Source organism: Nicotiana attenuata, unplaced genomic scaffold (assembly GCF_001879085.1).
Source record: "Nicotiana attenuata strain UT unplaced genomic scaffold, NIATTr2, whole genome shotgun sequence".
Lineage (NCBI taxonomy): Eukaryota > Viridiplantae > Streptophyta > Magnoliopsida > Solanales > Solanaceae > Nicotiana > Nicotiana attenuata.
Window position 1 is genome coordinate 634,563 of NW_017670235.1, and position 20,643 is coordinate 655,205.

Sequence of the window (20,643 nt, forward strand, 5' to 3'; positions counted from 1 at the left end):
CCTTTGTTTGCTCGACACTGAGAGATTTTTCTTAGATACATCACCACTCCTACATAAATGTGAGCATTATTCCCAATCTTTGATACAAAAAATATTAATGGAAATAACTGATCTCCCACTTTGTGTTACTAGTATATCATACTGCATGCTTTTATACCTAACTTGACAGCAGATACAGTAATAGGAAAAAAAAATAACATTTCAAGCTACATATTTATGAATGCAAGCTTTCATGCTTACACTACGCTACTAGAAAAAAAATTCAGAATTTTGAAGAGTCAAACCCAAATACTCAAGCGAAGAGGACGTCAAAAGAGCTTAAGCTAAGCTAATTATTCGTAATGCCAATAAATTAATGCATTCGGCTCGTAGAATTGGTGCAACCAAATTTATATTATCAGAAATTATTCGTTGATGTTTAGGCATTAGCAGTTAACATTAAATATGGATGAACCACCTTATCCAGAAACTTGAAGTATTCCTTCCTAAAGAATAACATGGCACTTGATCATTTTAAAACAAGTTAGAGCATCAAAAGCTGAACCTTGTAATAGTTCACAAATGGGAACTAAATCAGAAAGAGAGACAACAAGGGAAAACTCACCCCATAAATTCAAAAGTTGCTTAAATACAACAGGAACTTCTCAGGGGCCAGTCAACAAATTAAAAAATTGTCAGACAACGATAAGATCTCTTCTCTTCTTTTTTTTTTTCTTCTTTTTAAGTAAAAAAATAATAGAATTTTTTTCCTGTTCTCTTTTCAGAAGGGAGGGAAGGGGGATGGAACAACAGGTATTAAGAGGAGGGAGACTCGTTTTAAAGATATGTCCTATACTACCACAGCCACCAAAACTTTAGAATGTGAAGCTTGGTTCAACATCCATCGCCCAGGCAAACTTTGCTAGAAGAGACTTGTTGAACATCTGCAGGAGAAACAAGGATACAAAGAAAACCACAATGCACGAGGTCAATTATCAGTAAGAGATGAAATTCGTGGAAGGAAGTACATGTTTCCATAAGACATTGTAAAAGAGGCATTACCTTTTCAATGGGAACCTCATGGCGCTTACACCATGCCACTGTGATCCTAGGATCCAGATAGTTGATTTTTGATGTGCCCAAAGCCACAGTTTTCAACTCTTCTTTCGTTTCTATTTGCTTCTCTATGTTCTCAATCTTCACATTCGTTTGATCAATCTTTTTCTGTAATCTGCAAACATTCCACTTAAAAGTCAGCAACTAAAACAAAGAATGGAAGAAAATCTACAGTTTAGGATAGGGATAGTACGCTTCAGGGGCCAAGTTCCTCTTTGCCTTGCCATCAGCGCCCTTCAATGGAGGCTTCCCTTTTTTGGCCCGAGCCAAATCTACTTTGAATTCTTCCAAAAGAGCCTAAAAGACCATTACAATCTAAAGTAAATGCAAATTTTACTTGGCTACAAGTGAAGTGCAGGTAACTTGGCTACAAGTGAAGTGCAAATTTACATTCAATCCTCTTCTATTGGGAGGGGGGGAAATCGCCACTCACATTATATAAGGTAACTTATCAGAGAGAAATGGCCTACAGACAATGAACACTGATAACAAAAAGTAATCACCTTTAATTCATCTATCTTCTCATTCAACTTTGAAATTTGTACACTATGCGACTTTGAAACACTACGCTGGTGATTACAAATTATTGCAACCTGCAACAAGAAACATAGATATAGTAACTAAAATATTTATCACCAGTGTCCAAATCAGAACTTGTACTATTCTTCATGGAAGTCTCACCTCTTTATTTGCCAAATTATACACCGCAACTTTCTCAGCGAGCTCTCCACCTTGTGTCAGCTTGGTCAACTGCCATCAGTAGCAATGCAAATCAGCACCAGGAAAACAAATATTTGTGCACTGGTAATGAGAAAGGCATAATGGATCTCCATTACCAGTTACAGAAGCATGGATAACCATATACTTCAACTACAATCAGAAGACAAACATCTTTTCCCCAATTAAACTCACAAGTTGAGAGTGAACGACCACTCCGTTCTTAAATGGACTTGAACGTAATCAGTAATTTTGCATAAAACCTATAGTAACATCCATTAACTTGTGACAACCAAGAACAGTATTTGTACATTTTATAAAAAGACGAGAATATTAACAAATTTCCCAATCTTCAGGGCTCTGACAGTGTCCACTTGTGAATTTAGCAGGACCTTGCATTGACAATAAAATGACTACTACAGAAAACTTCAACTTCAAGTTGATATTATCCATCATTAGACTCAAAAAAATATTTTAGACAAAGTAAGCATCCATTTATCAAGATAAAAACTATTCAAAAGCATACAACTAAGACTCAATCCAAACTAGTTTGAATCGATTATATGGAGCCACCCTCATTTCTAAGAAAAGTTAACAAACTCTGAGTCTCATTCACTTCTTCTCCTTGCTTCCTTTTTGAAGTAATACACTAGTACTCATCACCATGCAGGCTTCCTTTGGAATTAAGATGGTTCAAAGTATGGTGATGACGATATTGTTGGCCATTTCCCCGTATTCATCGAAGACTTCGCACGTTTTCTTGTTAGCCATTAGCATAGACCAATGTTCTGCGGCAGATCAGGTCCTCAGGACATGCTCCAAGATGTTTGTGTTGCTGGTCTCAAGTAATACACATCTTGTTTTGGCAACCTTTTCTCATTTTATCCTCTATTACTCTACATATGCTATTTATATTGTTTGTTGAATGTGTTCATTTCTAACTTATCTAATCTTTGAATAAGTGCACATCTATCTTAACATCCATTTCTACTATACTATTCAAAAGTATGCCACATCAAGAAAACAACACCTAAATCCCAAGCTAGTTGGGGTTGGCTGTGTGAATCCTCACTATTCATGTCGCTGCATGCAATCAGTCTCAATCCAAAATGAAAAAATGTAGGTTCTCTAGCACTAAAATTCTCTACATTTTCTAATGGTATATACATTTCTAACAAGACTAGAAGACTCTTAGCAAACATTAGACCTAAAAAAACGTACCGCGATGACTAAAATTTAGCAACCAACTAACTAGTATCATCTATACAGGTTTTTTCCTTCCATTATTATGCCTTACTATTCACCAGGTCTACATGGATTCCAAGAGATTTTGGGTCTTTTGGGACTTCTTTCAATGTAACTCTAGGTCTACCTTGTTCCATTTTTAACACCTTCAACCATCATGGTTTCACACCTACAGAACTACATCTGGAAGTCGACATAAGACATGACAAAATCATCTTAAGCAACCCTCTCTCATTTTATCATTTATGTGCGCTACTTGCACCTTTTACCTAATGAGATCATATCTGATCTTCTCTAATCTTGTATGACCACACTTCCATTTAACATTCGCATCTCCGGAAGCAGACAGAGAAAGAGTACCACATAGTATAGCTCATCAAGTTTCCCAAGAAAACCAAGCAGGTCGTTAGTAATAAACCAAGCACAAATAACTTTAGCTCAGAGCGTTATACAACTTTAACCCGAAGCAAACAAACTCATACGGAAACATAAATGGATAAGGGGATCCCTTCTCTGAGTCATCCAACTCTGACCATATTCATCCTCCTATTACAATTTTGTGCAACCTGAATAAGATGGATAAAAAGCAGCCTTCCACCTTCCTTTGATCAGTAAAAGGTAAGTTCTTATCTAAAAAGCTGCAAAGCAGTACCAAGACAGGGAGTTGTGGTTCACACCCGAACACCCGATTAGGGAGAAGAGTCGCAGTAAGTTGACAGCCAACAACCTCGGGCTGACAAACACTAACCCTTTCTTTTTTTGTTCCTTTTTTTGGGGGGTGGGGGGTGGGGGGGCTTCTTTTTTGAATTCTATATACAGGTCAGATGATCTGAAACCACCATCTAGTCACAGGTAACTCAGTAGTCAAACAGAACTTCTAGTCCTAGAAAGCAACTTACTTGCTGCTCCAGTGTAACAGATGCATTATATGTACGAAATACTTTTGCCGTCAGGCCTGGCATGAGTTCCTTTAGATGGGCATTGAGCTTACTCGTGTCAAGCTTGTCAAAAAGATCATCACCGCCCTTTTTTCCTGAAATCAAAATTTAAGTGTATCCATGTATTTCATGAAGGAAAAAAAGTTAAAGAAAACATTCTAGCACAGAAGCAGCATTTACTAACCACTTCGGAACAGTTGAATAGCTTTAAAAACAGGCTCATACACAGCCACCTCATTTTGATACCTGATAGAATCTTTACCAAGAAAATCGAACTGAACGAAGCAAAGTCAATTCTATGCATAATAATCAATTGCACGAGACTAAGAACCTGTAAACGAGTTTCCTAGAGCTCTTCAAATTTAGCTTTTGTTGGAAAACCACAATACCTTCAAAACATTTGGAGGTACTGGCTCTACATTCTCTACTTTTAAAGTACAACAACCAACTGTATCAGCTTCGTCGTCATCCTGCACCGCATCGAAGTATGACTAAGAACACTAAACAACCTTTGCACTGTCCCATGCCTCTGCAGGCAAAAGCATGGTTGCTTCATAGAAATAATATTAAAAACTGGAAACTGATCTCTCATGTTCTGTTCTTTTGGAGAAATTGATATCTGATAAAATTATTTTGCTTTGTGTTTTCTTTATTAGTGATATGGTTTGCTAGTATCCCTTGGTAAAATTAATTCAATTGGAAAGAGAAAGGTAACATATATTGCTAAAATTTCCTGCTTCGATGCAGCTTAAAATGCTTCTGAGACATGACCTAAACTAGCATCAGCAACCAGCTTTGGAACTTTTAGACTATTTTTGAAATCTATGCTGCTCCTAGTTAAATAATCTGGGAAAAAATAAAAAAGCTGGTGTTCCTGCCTTCCTGGTACCTTCTCATTCCCTGCCCTCAGAGCTAATTTATCAATAAGATAAGTTGCAACTGCGATCTGACGCTTCACAGGATCTTTACTTGTAAAATCCTTTGTATATGCAGATCTAATGCCTTCAATATAATCCTGCAACCAAGAGACGGTTACAGCTACCAATCATCCATGTGCAACCAGTCACAATTTAAAAAAGAAACACTCATCGATCAGAAGTTTGCCAATTGCTTTCATTGTACCTTTAAACGCCTTGCTTTTTCATACTTTTCTTTATCGCTTTGTCCTTTCAAGGAACTACTCGCTGCCAGGAAAACGTATTTGAATTCTCTTGGATTGATAGGGTCATTCCAGAAAGCTAACCATGTCACAGTGTTGTCATGCCTTACTTCCTTCCATCTGCCAAGCCAACGAGGGGAAGAAAAATAAATGAAGGTGAAATTCTAGCTTTACCTCCTCCAAAAGATAGGCTATTTTCAACAGGATAACAGGAGAGAGAATGAATAAACCTTTCACCAGGGATGGGGCACTCCGGTATTGGAGCACCCTTTCCAATATTTATTGTAATATCATTTGGCCGGATCCGTCTCTTTAGCTTTCCCATCTGTACCCATAAGCAACATCCATCAATACCACAGTGAAACTTGAAGTATCTAAAACATAATGAAACACACCACTCTGCACATAGTAGATTGTTTTTGCCAGTTATAAGGTCAAAATTACCTTTGGATGTTCTCCACGGCCACGAAACAGTCCAGGTGGTTCAACCCGAAAGTTCCCAACCTGCACATAACTAAACGGTCAGACCATTCGAAGTTGGTTTGGAAGTTATCTCGCTCACTATACCAGGGGCTTTTCTGATTTTAGGGGTGGACACCTACCATGGTGAAGAACGAAACGAGAACACCACATTTGAATATCATACTCAAAGGAAAGGAAGCTCAAGATTGAGATTTGGGAATAACTAAGAGGCTCAATATCATACGGCTAGAAAAAAAAATAACATCAAAAAAGCGTGTACTGACGGCACAGTTTACAGCATAAGAATGAAACCAAAGAATCATCTAGACAAGATGTTCTTCTAACTATACACAAAACATAAAGGAAATACAGCTCTTCAAAGTTGTTGAAGAACAGTCGAGGGGAAATGGAATAGCATCAGAACAGAAAAATGAAAACACATAAGAGATCATTGGCTGCTTCAGACCTCCAAGCAAGAAACTTTGCAAGCTGGATAAACGCATTGCTAATGTAAGCTAAAATTCTCAGAACAGAAGCAGATGATGTTGAAAAAGAAAGAATAAACATCACCAGAAAAGGAAGACATAAGAGAAGAAACATCCCCAAAAAGAAGGAAGACATGAGACCTTTTCTTTTTCAGAAAATAAGACATAAGACCATCTTATAATCCATTGCATAATTTACAGAAGATAGCACAAGTCATTTCGCTTAAAGTATCATGTATAAAAGCAAGATAATGCTAAAAGCTAACGATAAACAGAACCAACCTTCTCCTTAACACCATCAACAATAGCCCACATGTACTTCTCTTCTTGCTTGAGTTTCTCTTCTCTCAATGCCTTCTTCTCCTGCAACAGAGACAATTTTTTGGATGAAAAATATTTAAAACATTTACAAGCTTTATGTACTTCGCTAGTAGGTTAACCACAAACATAGTTACCACCATTTGATCAGACCCAAAGAACTTGGTCCATCATAGAATTTCTGCCTAGATCTCTAATAAGGGTAGTGCTTAAGTGACTTCCACTTGCTATAGAAAATGAAAATCTACAATCATCCAGCTTTAACGTCAATAAAGAGGAAGAAAGTAAGTGTCATCTTGAATTAGCTACTAAAAATTGTTACTAATAGAAGTTATACATTTTATGCAGTAAACAAAATAATGCGCAATTTGGAACTTAGAGTCTCAATGGTACATAGATATGGGTAGAGGTTGGTAAGATAAAAGAATAATGTGATTGGATCTCTTGCATTGGCAAGGATGGCTTAAAATATAAACTATGAAGCACAGCTGCCGCGAATCTTCTCGATTAAGCAAATGCAGCTAAAATTATTTTAGAAGGTTGACAGAAACACCATGTTCATGCTGATCAGACAAATGTAGGCATCAACTGCCTACACAAAATTACCACACAAATAACATACTACCATAAGAGATTAGCAAGTAACACATCCACCACACAAAGTAAATCTATGCATTTGGACACTATGAAGCAACCATGTCTTTTTCAGACCAAAGTTGGCTGGGATAAGTTGTGCTATATCGGATGAAAACATACAACTGCTAAAAAAATTCAGCATTTTGTGACAATTAAGAAGACAGAAAGTTTTAAAAAATAGTTATTCGGCAACTCATACAGAAAGCTAACCAGCAATTAGAAGGTAGAAAAGTATAAGAAAAATGAACAAACCACGGTATAGGTCACAAAATAACTACAACTTCTCATATTTCATAACTTCATAGTTTATTCATTTACTTACTTCGGTACTCATTTGCTTCTTCTTCTCCTTCTCACTTTGATGCCACTCATATATTGGGGTAAAATCACAGTCATCTAAATTTTGAATGACATGGTTTTTTCCTAGTATTTTTCTCCAGTCATTCATGAAATTCTCTTTGAACTGCGGTTTACTCATGTACTCAGTGTCTAACATCACGGCATACATTGTTGCAACCTGCAGGCAGAAAGAAATTGCTGTACTGAGAATAAATTCATAAAGACATGAATGAGACATAAACAGCCAGAGACAGATTGAGACCTCCTCCTGCTCTGGAGTCAGATTTACGGGTTTTCCCTTGTAGAGCATCTTAACCCCGTGAGGCTTATATGAAGGCGGAAAAATCACACCGTTGTGAACCAATGTAGTCCATTTTTGCCCTTCACCAGAGCTTGGCTGCAGTTTCGACGACTTAGAGTACTTGGATTTCTTCAATTTCTTCTTTGTTTTCATCGACGACGAAACAACTTTGGTTGCTTTCTTTGCAGATGACACTTTACTAGCTGAAGCTACTGACTTTTTAATTCTCTGAGATATAGGAACGTCATCGTCGTCGTCCACTGTCTTTTTTTCAGGTTTAACAGATGCTTGCTTAATCGAAACAGGTGTAGATGCATCAGAAAGCCTAAGCTTTTTAACTGAAGCCTGAGCAGCAGACTTTACATCACCAGGGGGTCTCTTACTTAAAACTGTTGTAGATGGCAAACCATTTTGCCGAATTTTAGGCTTAACTTCTTCAGAATTAGAAGACTTGCTCGTGGAAGCCCCTGCACTGGACTTCAATTGAAACCTTGACGCTAAGGGAATTTCATCATCTGAATCCTCTTTTTTGGGAGGCCTAGACTTTTGAACTGATGCTGAAGTACCAAGCACTTTGTTGGCATGACTAGAAATGCTCTTAGATAACCCAGAAGAAAGCCTAGCACTCAATGGTTTATCATCTTCAGAATCCTCAGCTTCATCATTAGGTTCAGATTTTGGTTCAACAGCTTGCTTTGGCTCGTAAGGAACAATCTTGGATTGTTGATTAACATTTTTTGCCTGATTACCCGCAGAGGCTGATGGCCTTGAGTTTGGTGCAGGAGATGTCCTGCTTGATGAAGGTGATGCTTTTGGACTAGTGAAAGGTGAAACTGCCGGAGAAGCCTTAGAAGAGGTGCCTGCCTTAACTTTCTGAACACTAGAGTTCTGGCCATTAGGAGAACGTAGATCAGAAACTTGCCGCCCCGATCGTCCATCCTGCTTCTGAGATGATGAATTTGACTGATTCTGCTTTGATGTGGTACTACTTCGTTTGAAAACTAAGGGCATATCATCATCATCATCATCAACTTCAGCCATCAACTTTGTTTTGGAAAAAGCCTCAACAGCCATGATCGTACTCTATGCTATACTGTCATACAATGTTCTCCTTACCTGTAAACGACTTTTCATAATTACAAGGAAAAATAGGTTTAAATGCAATAAAAAGAAGAAGATCAAAGGACGTCTAGAGAACAAATATTGAAGTACATCGGCATAACAAAGTTGAAACATAAAGCCAAAAGGGAAAAAACATGGCAAGAAAACATAAATCTAGTTCTTTTTTGGATGACAGCAGTGTCCTAGCCTGCTTGCGGGCAGCTGAATATTCCACCAGCACCTTCTATATCTCACTAGCACACCTTGTGCTTTTTGTCTCTGATGGGATTTGAACCTAACACCCCATAATTCTCTGCCTGCTTCATTGACAACTAGTCTACTACTAGGCCACACCCTTGGATGCAAAAAAACATATATCTAGTTTCTATCCCTCACAGTTTAGAACAGTTGTACTATAGGAATATTATGATCTTTTTTGACAATGCAATGCAATTCCAATCTCTTGGTACTTATCCACAAAGACTCACTGCTCTTATTTTGTCTCTGAAGGGTCTGTCTCTCCCTATCATGCTATCTCACAAACAGAAAAAACGGAGGGGGTCTGTTCCCCCTCTTCGTTCAATATTATACTGAATCAAACATAAAATTCACGCAGCAAGCGAAATGAAAATGTTTCATGCGGAACATATACTAAATTTTCAGTCTGCTTCCTTCTATTCCAACACATACTATAAACTCCCAAATCTAGAAGCAACTATTTTTTATGACTGTGATGTCCATGCCAGCTTGCATGCATCTCGGTTATTCTACTGGGTAACTCTTTGCCCACCGAAACTTAGGCGGATGAAGAAATCATCTAGTGTTTTTAACCTTCTAGAAGCAAATTAAAGTGGGATTATACTGGATTATTGTTGTTGTTGTTGTAGAAGCAAATTAAACATTAGTAGAACCCGTAATGTATGCATCTAAGCAAGCAGCATCCTGGTAACTGTCAGCTCGAAAAATACAAATACGCATAAATTTTATCTTTTGTACTAGCTTTTTTTTTTTTAAAAAAAATCTCCTTTATCCAATGATAATGTAACAGAAACTGATAAGTAATACTCAAATCCATATTGGCGACCATCACAGCTCAAGAAGCAGTATCGTAAGGTAAATAAATTAAGTTTATAAATTAACTAGTGAAGAATATAAAAGAGATATATAACAAATCGGAACTTTAGCTTTTATTAAGCAGTGGGGAGCTAGGAGATAAACCATTACAACCAATTAACAACTCTAATTTCTCATTTTTACCTTAATAATTACAGGAAAAGGGGGGAATTAGGGTTTTTGTTTCACGAAAGACAAAATTGGAGAAATATATATGAGGAGAGAGAAAGGGGATGTGTAACGTACAGAGATGAATTTGGCCGGAGAAAGAGATCCCGAGGAGGACAAAGGAGGAGATGGAGGTGAGGAAGAGTGGTGGTCATTCAATGGAATTTGGCCGAAGAAATCGACGACTCAATTTCAATTCGTCTTAGCAGGCCAATCGGAATTTGGGTCCGAAATTCGACCGCCATTCTCCATTGCACGTCCCACCAAACGGCTAGGTTGGATTTGGGCTTGTCTAACCTAGAATGCTATTGGGCTTGGAGTCATGTGGGTCTCACTCCTTTTATTTAAATGGGCCCTCATTTTTGTTTATTTTAAGTCATAAAAATAATTTTTGCAAATTTTAAGTTTTGCAAACAAATTTTCGACCAAAAAATAAGAAAGAATGTTTTTTAAGTTTTTCAATATATATATATATATATATATATATATATATATATATATATATATATATATATATTCGTTGGCATAACTAGATTTCATTCAATTTAGCTTATATATGTGAGACGCTAATAATCGTACCTAGAACGTTCTGGATGAAAGTAGAGTTTCTCTCTCAATCATGTGTACAAGTAGAGCATTGATCTCCACATTGTCATTGCATGGCACGATAATACGTTGTCGTTTAAATGAATTTGAATCGATCACTAAGTTGAGGGGCCTATTAGTGTGTGCGCTTTTACTTTTGCAATACTCTGTAACGCTCACTTGAATGTATCACACAAAGTAAAATAAATATAGGTGGAGTCGATAATTCCACTTGAATATCCCCTCGAATGAAAGGGAGATTCCCTCTTCTTGCATACATGAGATGACAAGAGTGTAGGTGCTTATGAGTGTGGCGCAAGGGCTGTACACAAGGTGTGTTATGGTGATATTCGCATATGTTATGATTTTTGGATTTTGTTTTCATCTCTAACTTGCTTTATGTATGGTATGCCATATCTCAAACACAATTGAGCATCGTTGTTGTAAACAAACACATTTAGTTTGTTGCACATGACAAACAAACATCTCAAATGTGATGGTTGAGTTTGAGGACTTATGCCATGATTTATTTGATTCTGTAATGCGTTGGCATTGTGCAAATCTCTTGATGATTGCAAGACTGCAACTTTGCAAGTGATTGACATCTTAATAAGCTGAATATGTTCAAAATATCCCAGAGTAAATGTGAATTTTCTTTCACAACTATCAAAAAGATTTGAATTTCTTCGCTTTAACAGCAAACCTCCTATATTTTTGCTCTTTCGCTTTAACAGCAAACCTCCTATATTTTTGCTCTTTCATTCTAGTAACCATTAACTCTACTATTTGAGGATTGAAATTTATATTTTGTGACTTGAGATCTAAAATCTTGGATTTCCGTTCTTATTTCAATGTTTTGCAGCTTGTGCTAAGCGTGATCCAGATGTTGGTGAAGACACAGAAAAGAACTTTGCTAACTTGTTGTCGGAGGAACTTAAATTGCGAGAATCTGAGGCCTTGGAAAATCAACGGAAGGATGACATGGCACTTCTTGAAGCAAAAAAGTTGACATCCCAATATATGAAAAGGCAGTCAAGCTTTGAACCTGAAGGTTATCAGCTGTTCTCTGATGGCACTTACCTTTCTTAACATTGAGATCATTGATACCTTTTCATGATTTTACCATTCTAGGAATTAAGCTGTAGTATTTCAGCTTTGAACCTAAAGGTTATCAAACTGTTCTAGGTAGGTGTTGTCAAATGCTTTCTCCCTCAAAAATTGGTAGACTCCATAAGTACCTTGATGTGAAGGGACCTACTGGTGATATATTAGTGAAGTTTTCTAATCAGTTTTGTGCTTATGTCGTTAGTAAACAGTCTTCGACTAATTAAGTAAACCCGTGTGTTCTCTTTGCCTGCATCTGTTGAGATGTTGAACGATTCCTTGATTAGAACGTTTTATGTGACACGTGAAAATGTTAGCTTTGACCTTAAAAACATATGTGTTGATATAACCCTTGGTTTTCTCTTGAATGATCTGACATTGTTTTTGACTGTTAAAGGATCCCTTGACTGGGAGTTGGAACAACTGCATTTAACATGAAAATGGCAGTTGATGGATATAAAGTTACAAGAACTCAATAGATCATAAAATTTAGTACAAGTTTTCCTCCTAGAAATTCCATGACCATTCCCGTCACTAGCCTGATAACAACTTCAAAGAGTTTTCAGACATGCCTTCCTTCTTCATTCTCTATCTTTTCTCCTCAGTTTCTCTGTTCTTTCCCTCAATGTGAAATTTACTTTGGCTACTAAGACAAGAGCACACATATTTTGGGACAGTAAATGAGTCATCTCGTTTCTGTTGAAGTCTAAATGAATAAAACATGAATTGGTGATTAATTTAAATTTTGAAATCATTTGGGAAGACTTGTGGCGGTTATCTTCTTTATAAATGTGAGATTTTTGTTTAATTTTTTTTATACGGATAAGAAAGAGAAATAGTTTGTATGAGTTTATGTTCAGATTCATCTCCTCTGTGTAACATTTTTCTTTTTTTGTTTTCTTTAAATAGATGATAACTTGTACATTTGAAAAATAGTCTCTTAGTCTTACTTAGCTTCTGGTGCACTATGAAGATCATGTCTGAATAGAAGCTTGAGTGACATAGAACTATTTATTTATTATGGTGGTGTCCAAGCCACATCTTGACTATTCCACTGGGTACTTACTCTTTCCCATCAGCATAGGTACCAAGTAATTTATCCACTGGGCTTAGGCAGATGGAAAGAAATCACAATAGTGTTTTTTGTCTCTGGTGAGACATGAATCTTGGTCTACAACTTTTGCGTCCATTTCATTGACCAGTAGGGCACACTCTTGGGTGCCATTTGCTGAGAACCATGTAATTGTGTAGGTTCTATAGCATGCAGCTTTATATAGGACTTTTTCTCACATTAATAAAATTATTTACCTTGTAAAGAAAAAGGTAGATGATATCTTATGACTAGAGACATGAGACTTTTAGTACTTGGTAGGTGAAAATTTTCCATTTTGTGAAACAATATTTTGAGCATCGTTGTTGTAAACAAACACATTTAGTTTGTTGCACATGACTAACAAACATCTCAAATGTGATGGTTGAGTTTGAGGACTTATGCCATAATTTATTCGATTTTATAATGCGTTGGCATTGTGCAAATCTCTTGATGATTGCAAGACTGCAACTCTACAAGTGATTGACATCTTAATAAGCTTAATATGTTCAAAATATCTCAGAGTAAATGTGAATTTTCTTTCCAACCTATCAAAAAGATTTGAATTTCTTCGCTTTAATAGCAAACCTCCTATATCTTTGCTCTTTCACTTTAACAACAAACCTCCTATATTTTTGCTCTTTCATTCTAGTAACCATTAACTCTACTTTTTGAGGATTGAAATTTATATTTTGTGACTTGAGATCTAAAATCTTGGATTTCCGTTCTTATTTCAATGTTTTGCAGCTTGTGCTAAGCGTGATCCAGATGTTGGTGAAGATACAGAAAAGAACTTTGCTGACTTGTTGTCGGATTGCGAGAATCTGAGGCCTTGGAAAATCAGCGGAAGGCTGACATGGCACTTCTTGAAGCAAAAAAGTTGACATCCCAATATATGAAAGAGGCAGTCAAGTGCAATTCTGGAATGGAGACATGTGAAGAGGCAAGGGAAAAAGCTTATGTAGCTTTATTGGCACAAAAGAAACTGACTGCTACGTGGGAAATGAGGGCACGTCAAAAAGGATGGAAAGAAGGGGCAGCCAAATCTCACACTCGGTCTTAGGGAAATGTACAGACTATGTAACATCCCCATGGCCTCAAGTAGCATATCTCCACTTGATCTGGTTCCAGGTTCTGGTGGCAACAAAGTTGTCTATAGTTAAGTCTCGGCTCCAAAAGGCGTTGTCATACTAATGGATTCCATCTGTTTTGAACCATACACCCAAGTTTAGTGTAGAGACCACTATATTATTTCTATCTTTATATATCTAGTCATCTGAAACAGATTGCCATTACTCTGTAAGGCAAAGCCTTTCTATTTATCCTGCTGAGTTAAAATTCCACTGGTAAAATTTTGAGTGTAGATTGTCATCAACTGCCATACATAATTTTCATCTGTAAGAGTGTCATTTATCATCCTTCTATATCTGCGAAAATGAAGGTAAACCATGAAGTATCACAACTCGTCGTATTTATACATGTTTTTGAGGCTGGTGAAGCAATTCTGACATGCTAGCTTATTTACCTGTTATGCTGTGAGCACGTGATTTTTGCCCTATAGAAAATATTCCTATAAATCCCAAAAATAGATTTTTGCCATTTCCGGAATTTTTGTAGAATTTTCCTAACTATTCGCATTTCTGTGCATGTTTAATTTTTATTTAAATCATAAAAAATACCAAAAATATCATGCATTGCATTTAGGATTTGTTCAAAAAAAATAGCTCATTTTTACATTTTTAAGTTTATTGATTTTTTCTCTTTTAGTTTAGAACTAAGTGATGTTTAGTGATTTTTATAATTAGATAATTAGCTTAACTTTACAATTTAGATTAGTTTAGAATTTTAAATTAAAGGAAAAGAAAAGGAAAAGGAATAAAAAAGGTTAATTAAAGACAAAGTTTTTAAATTCGAGCTTGGGCCACTTTTGATGTTTAATTCGGTCCAGCCCCCAGCCCAAACAATTTTCTACCGCCCCAGCCCAAAGACCCAATACCCATTTGACCCATTATCCCTTTTTTATCTTTTTTATACCCTAATCCCTCACATAAAAGGGAAGCTAAGGCACAAAAGAAAGATCAGATCCTGGACCCTTCTAAAAAAAACGGCGACAGAACCTTGGAAAAGAGGAGACCCTTGGAGAAATAGAGAAAGCGGCGGATCTGAGGATTCAGCTCCCATTTTTCGTTGCTTCTCCTTCATTTTCCCACAAAAAACCGGAGAAGGCTCCCCCATTGAAGAAGAGAGTGCCGCTGCTCCTCTTCGATCCTCCATCTCCAGATCCCTCCACTCCTATAACCAAAAACACACGCATAAAAATAGAGAATGAAAGTAGTCTTGAAATTCTTCAGTACCCTATTCATTCCTGTCTCTATCCAAGAACCAAACATTAAAGGATCTCAAATTCTGTTTTGTTGATGGCATTTGATGAATCCATCCAAGTGTTGCCTTGAAAAGAATAGTAGTAATAGTTTTACCATTTTAAATTTCAAAATCATTGAGCTGAGACGGAAAGTAAAGCTGAGAATTGCAAAAACAGAACGGGTTAAGTGGGTCAGAGTCATTGAGTGACTCGGTGTCCAAAGGGAGTAGTAATAGTAGTAGTACGAGCTCAAATAGATCCAGTTCTGATGAGAGCAAAGTCGGAAAGGACTGTTGCTCTTCACCTGCTCCTTTGGGTTGGCCTATTCTCAAGGCCCAATTGACCAAATCTTCCGCTAAAGATGCAGCTAAAGATGTGCATAATTCCACCTCAAATGAGCTTGATTCAAACATTTCATACCATTATTTGGCCCGGTTCTGGCATTTCGCTGCTGTCTAGACTGTTGTTGAGCTCCAATCTACTGATTTCCAGCGTGTATTTGGTTTTCTTCTTTTCTTAATTTGAACTTTGAGCAGCGAGGTAAGTTCCCTGTAAAATTGTTCTCGGATCTGTTGTGGTTATGGAATTTTGATTTTCGTTTGTGTGATCTTATCCTCTGTTAATTGAAATGAGAATAACATTACTAACTAGCATGAAGAATTTGAAGTTGCTTAAACAGTATATTGCAACTGCTGCTTGCTGAAAGCAGATGGTTTAATGATCACGCCCAACTATGCCTTATAAAAAGGACACGCGGACGTTGCAAATATAATCTGAGTATTTAGCCCAGAGTCGAACCCACAAGGAATTAACCTATCAATTACTTTTGTTAGACTTACTAAATTGCACGGAATTAACTCCCCAAACGTTGAGAATAACAATTGAATATATTTCTACCAACTAAGAATGAATGTAAATACGCAGCTGAAAACTAAATATGATTAAGTTGTATACAATTAAGAAAAGGTTCTAAGGTTATGATTTCCCCTATTGATGGAATCCCTTCCGGTTATGCTTCACATAGAATTGCCTAATCATCTCTATCAATCATGAGCACTATTATTACCGTAAATCTCTCCCGAGTAATCACAATAATTTAGTAGACGCACTCTCCCGAGATACGCTAGCTGGCTTTGTTTATTACAGCTCGCTTTAGATCACACCCAAGGCTTCGTTATCCCTAATCCCGCCTTTAAACCCTGGTTATTGATCCCTCTATACTTTGGGAGTGGTGTTGTTCAACAATTACCTAAATATGCACTCTCTCCCGAGTTATGCACACTAAGTAGGCACAACTAATTGATGATCCTGTCAATTAACTAAAATAAGAACATAGTTGAACAAATAGAGATTAAACTGGGCAAACTATATTAACATAACAAAAAGTTCATCCTTCAATAGGTTCCATCAAAACCCTAGACTAGGAAATTAGCTACTCATCACAAAACAAGATAAAACTACTAAATTATTCATAATGGGTAATAGAAATAATCAAAAGAAGATAGAAGAATTCTAATATTTTGTTACTCTTGTCACACTTGTTCTTGCCTCCAAAGTAGTCTAAAACAACAAGCTTAAAACAATCTTGGGCGAGTTCCTAAAGCTTATAAGGGTTTGGCACAAGTTTTCCCGAATTTACACTTTGGTCCCCAAATTCCTGGCGAGTGAATAGTGCACCGCGGTCGCGGCTCGATCGCGGTGAACGCTGAGTGTTCTGCCGCAAGTACTTGATCCACCGCGGTTCTACCGCGGTTCCACCTCAGTCGCGGTAGAATTTGCTCAGTCAATTTTCTTGCTTCTTTGTGCTCGGGTACTTCTTGAGTGGTCGTTTTCTTCACATTATTGCCTCCAAAACACTCCGTGGTGCTTCCTCACTTAGAATAATCCCTACGAAACAAAAGAACACCATTTAGAGCATTTTGTTGGCAATTTGCCTATAAAACAATAATAAAGCATGGTAATATTAAGGTGTAAATATCATCTATACAGCCTAATATCAACACCCCACACTTAAATCATTGCTAGTCCTCTAGCAATCCGCCACACTCTATCAAAGCTCCTTCCCTAAGCTTTTCCCTTAACGAATCACACCTTGAACAATTTACCAAAGTTGCACCTAGTAGTGAACAACCTTTGCCTCAACAATCGAATCTCTCGTACCACGCAACATTCCCACTTACTCAAACTACTCTATACAAGAGTCAAGACTTACCTTTCCTTTGTGAATCAAGTGCCCTCACAAGCAAAAGAGAGTAGTTCCACACAATAAAATTCAAGAACACTTAGGAACTCAAGATAGAAAGAATTCACTTACTCTCAGAAATAATATTCATATGCCACAAAGATACATCATAAGCTTTCCCTTAGTGTAATAATCTACTAATCGAGCCTATCCAGTCTAAGATCAACTAGGACTTCACTTGGTTGTAATGTAGGCTAAGGGATGGGTAGGATATATGTGGATATAGTGACTAGCCTCCCTAAGCACTTTTAATACATAACACATTAACATTTCATATCATTCTTGTGTCAGCCATACATTCCCCACAATTCATTTATGACATCCCATTCCTTTAGGTGCATTTGCATCAAGCTACCACTTATCAACCACTATATTTATTTACAAACACATTTTTTTCGTGATGCTTCTTTTATTCTTCAAAACTCTACACCTTTTCTCTATTTCAATGATTCCACTCAAAACCAAACCACCACCCCACACTTTTACTGTTGCATAATTTCAATATCATTCAAGTGCTTATGGGAGGAAAAAGGGTTCAAACAGAAGGCTATTCAAACAATTGGGTAAGGTTCGCAATGTGGTTGCCAAAGAAACGGGCTTATAGGCTCAACGGGGTTAACTAAGATGTATTGCATTCAGGTGGGTTTACATTATGTCTATCTGGCTTAACAAAGAAATGCCTCTATCACTTCTGAAACTGAATGAAGCTACTATTTCGCTTTGCATACACACCGGGCAAGTTCTAGGCATCAAATGTAAAGCATAGAATACAGTATAGCTCACGTACACCTGGCACATGACTCACTCCGGATTGATTTTGTCGAGACATTCTCTGTTGAGTGTTCAAGTCAGCTACAAACATACAACTTTAAGGCACTTTAGCAAGATTCAACAATTGAGACTAGGCGTTACACTCTAGTGTCGATTGTGTTCAGGTGTATACACGCTAAGGGGTTTTCCTTCCATTTTAGCTCGTAGCCCATTAGTCCTACTACAACTAGAAAAATAAAATAAACAAAAACTACCAACACCCTGTTCAAGCTAAACCCTTGGAAAAGAACCGTGGCCCAAAGAAAAACCAAGGGGAAGTTACTACACTACCTAAAAATAAAAAAAAACTTTTTGGTCTTTTCTCTAGACTTACTTCCCTCAAGAAAATTATCTAAAGGATGCGTCATCAGGAAGAGTCTTCATATTCCCTTTTTTTTTTCCGACTTAGTCCCTCAAGAACCCCGTCGAAAGAGATCCGTCGTCGGGACAAGTCACTTACCTACTTTAACTTACCTAATGAACTAGTATTCAAAACACCAAAAACAATCAAAGCAAAATAACAAGAAAAAAATCGAACAGTCAATTGTTACAAATACATACATACACTGAAGTATCCCCCACCCCACACTTAAAATGTAGACATGTCCCCATGGCATAAAAATTTAAAGAACAGTGAGGTAAAAGAACTTCCCTGAAAGATCACTCCTGATCGGAGACAGTGTCTGGGTTCACATTGCAAGCACGACCCAGAGCTCTCAGCCATCCTAAGAATTTCTTCTTTGACTTCACCTGCCGGTCAGCCACCGCGTCTACACGGGCACCCAAGTCAGTGACTGAGGTACGCAACCCAGCCATCTCCTGCTCCAAAGCTGTCATGCGAGTGCTCCGGCGGGGCTGTGATGGGCCTGCCTCTCCCACTCTCGGAGGTGATGGGACCTCAGCTGCCTCAACATCTTCATCATCAGCGTCATCATCCGAGTCATCAATATTCACCACCGGCTCCATTCCAATTCTGATTTTTCTCGCAAAGAACGGGGCTTTCAGTGGTAATTTCCCATCAACTCTAAGGTCTTCAGGGACTCTAGCAAGACGACACAGCTTGGTGACTAGAGAAGGGAAGTAGAAGCCCTTGAGTAACTCAGGTGATCTAATGAGCATCTCGTCATGGAGGAGCCCGGCCACATCAAAATCCCTGTGGGCCATGAAACAATAGATTGTTGACGCCCGTGGTAGATTGACATCGGTCGTGTTGCTGGATGGCAACAGCCGACTGTTGATAATGGTGAGCCAACACTTAGCCTCCCAAGTGAGAGACTGGGAGTTAAGTATGATCCTAGGCTTTATCCACATGTATTCTCTATCTGGAACACAGATAGTCTCCAGAAGAGTTGGCCACAAGGCACGTGTTGAGCTAAAAGTACGATAATCATCAGATTCTCCCCTGAACACTGGTAGTAGGTACACCCTGCGGATGGTCTCGATGGAAGCATCTACCCCGGTATTGCGCACATTAACAACCCCATTCTCATGTTCCGGGCAGTTAGCATAGAACTCCCTAACAATTTGAACATTGGCCTCTCTGGTACCTCGAAGAAGATGTCCAGCTGACACCTCCTCAACTCATTGAAGATATTCGGGCATTCTACCTCTAAGGCTTGTCGGTCAATATGCACCTCGTGTAGCAATTTCTTAGCTGCCTTTGCATTGTATCGGTCCTCCGCCGGTCTGGATACAAACCTAGTATTGTCAAACTGAGGCGCACTGGCATGGCTCCTAGCTCTCGAAGAGCTTCCCGGTCCACTAGCAGAAGACCCGGTGTTGCGTCTCTTCCTATATGAACTCATTTTACCTGTCAAACAGAGAAGCGCCTATTAGTGAGTGTATGAAATGTGTGACTATGGGTGGTTACTCAGACTTCACCACAACCATGTCACATTAGCCCTTATAACTCCATTGGGGCAATTTCCCAAACACCTTGTGGGCAAAGCACGATCCTAACACATATAGCCCTCATGGGTACATCAATTCATTCGCCAAATCAAAGATTCAACTACACCATCACACCCCACAACACTTCATTCAACACCCACAAACATCCACCTTTCCACCACACGATACACACAGCCCCTTCACCAATCAGTCCCAACAACAAAATTCAAAAATCTACTAACAATTACTACACCATTACAACATCAAACTAGCATAAACTACAACAAAATACAAAAATAAAAGAGAGAGGAGAGATGAGTAGCATACCTTAATGGAAGAAAGGGTGGGAGGAATGGAGATGGGGGAGTTGGGATAAGTGAAGAAGAAGAAGAAGAGAGGAATTTGGGGAGTTAAGGTTTAGAGAGAGAGAGGGATTGAGAGTTAGAGAGGGGGTTCGGTTGTGTATAGGGGGGGGGGGGTATT

General features: G+C 38.0%; 1 protein-coding gene and 1 pseudogene across 2 annotated transcripts; one reads left to right on the plus strand and one right to left on the minus strand.

The window, feature by feature from the left end:
- Positions 1 to 523: 523 nt before the first annotated feature.
- LOC109236353 (DNA topoisomerase 1 alpha-like) lies at positions 524 to 10,354 on the minus strand. Of its 2 annotated transcripts, none has more exons than XM_019402523.1 (16): positions 10,156 to 10,354; positions 7,657 to 8,811; positions 7,378 to 7,572; positions 6,384 to 6,464; positions 5,599 to 5,658; positions 5,385 to 5,479; positions 5,118 to 5,274; positions 4,885 to 5,010; positions 4,385 to 4,465; positions 4,180 to 4,270; positions 3,957 to 4,090; positions 1,777 to 1,845; positions 1,599 to 1,688; positions 1,289 to 1,392; positions 1,042 to 1,210; positions 524 to 923 (listed from the first exon to the last, which is right to left on the minus strand). In XM_019402523.1, the coding sequence occupies exons 2-16, from the start codon at positions 8,767 to 8,769 to the stop codon at positions 855 to 857; spliced, it is 2,634 nt and encodes an 877-aa protein (XP_019258068.1). In that variant the 5' UTR covers positions 8,770 to 8,811; positions 10,156 to 10,354; the 3' UTR covers positions 524 to 854. The 2 variants fall into 2 exon arrangements, with proteins under 2 accessions (XP_019258068.1, XP_019258069.1); XM_019402524.1 differs by having other exon boundaries at positions 7,657 to 8,821.
- Positions 10,160 to 13,940, plus strand: LOC109236372 (annotated as a pseudogene).
- The last annotated feature ends 6,703 nt before the right edge of the window (positions 13,941 to 20,643 follow it).

Coding starts and splice junctions, on each gene's coding strand:
- LOC109236353 (XM_019402523.1), bottom strand. CDS start 8,769: ATGGCTGTTGAGGCTTTTTCCAAAACAAAGTTGATGGCTGAAGTTGAT. Junction 5,480..5,598: donor GCCGTGGAGAACATCCAAAG/GTAATTTTGACC, acceptor TTATGGGTACAG/ATGGGAAAGCTAAAGAGACG. Junction 1,846..3,956: donor CTGTTACACTGGAGCAGCAA/GTAAGTTGCTTT, acceptor TACTGATGGCAG/TTGACCAAGCTGACACAAGG.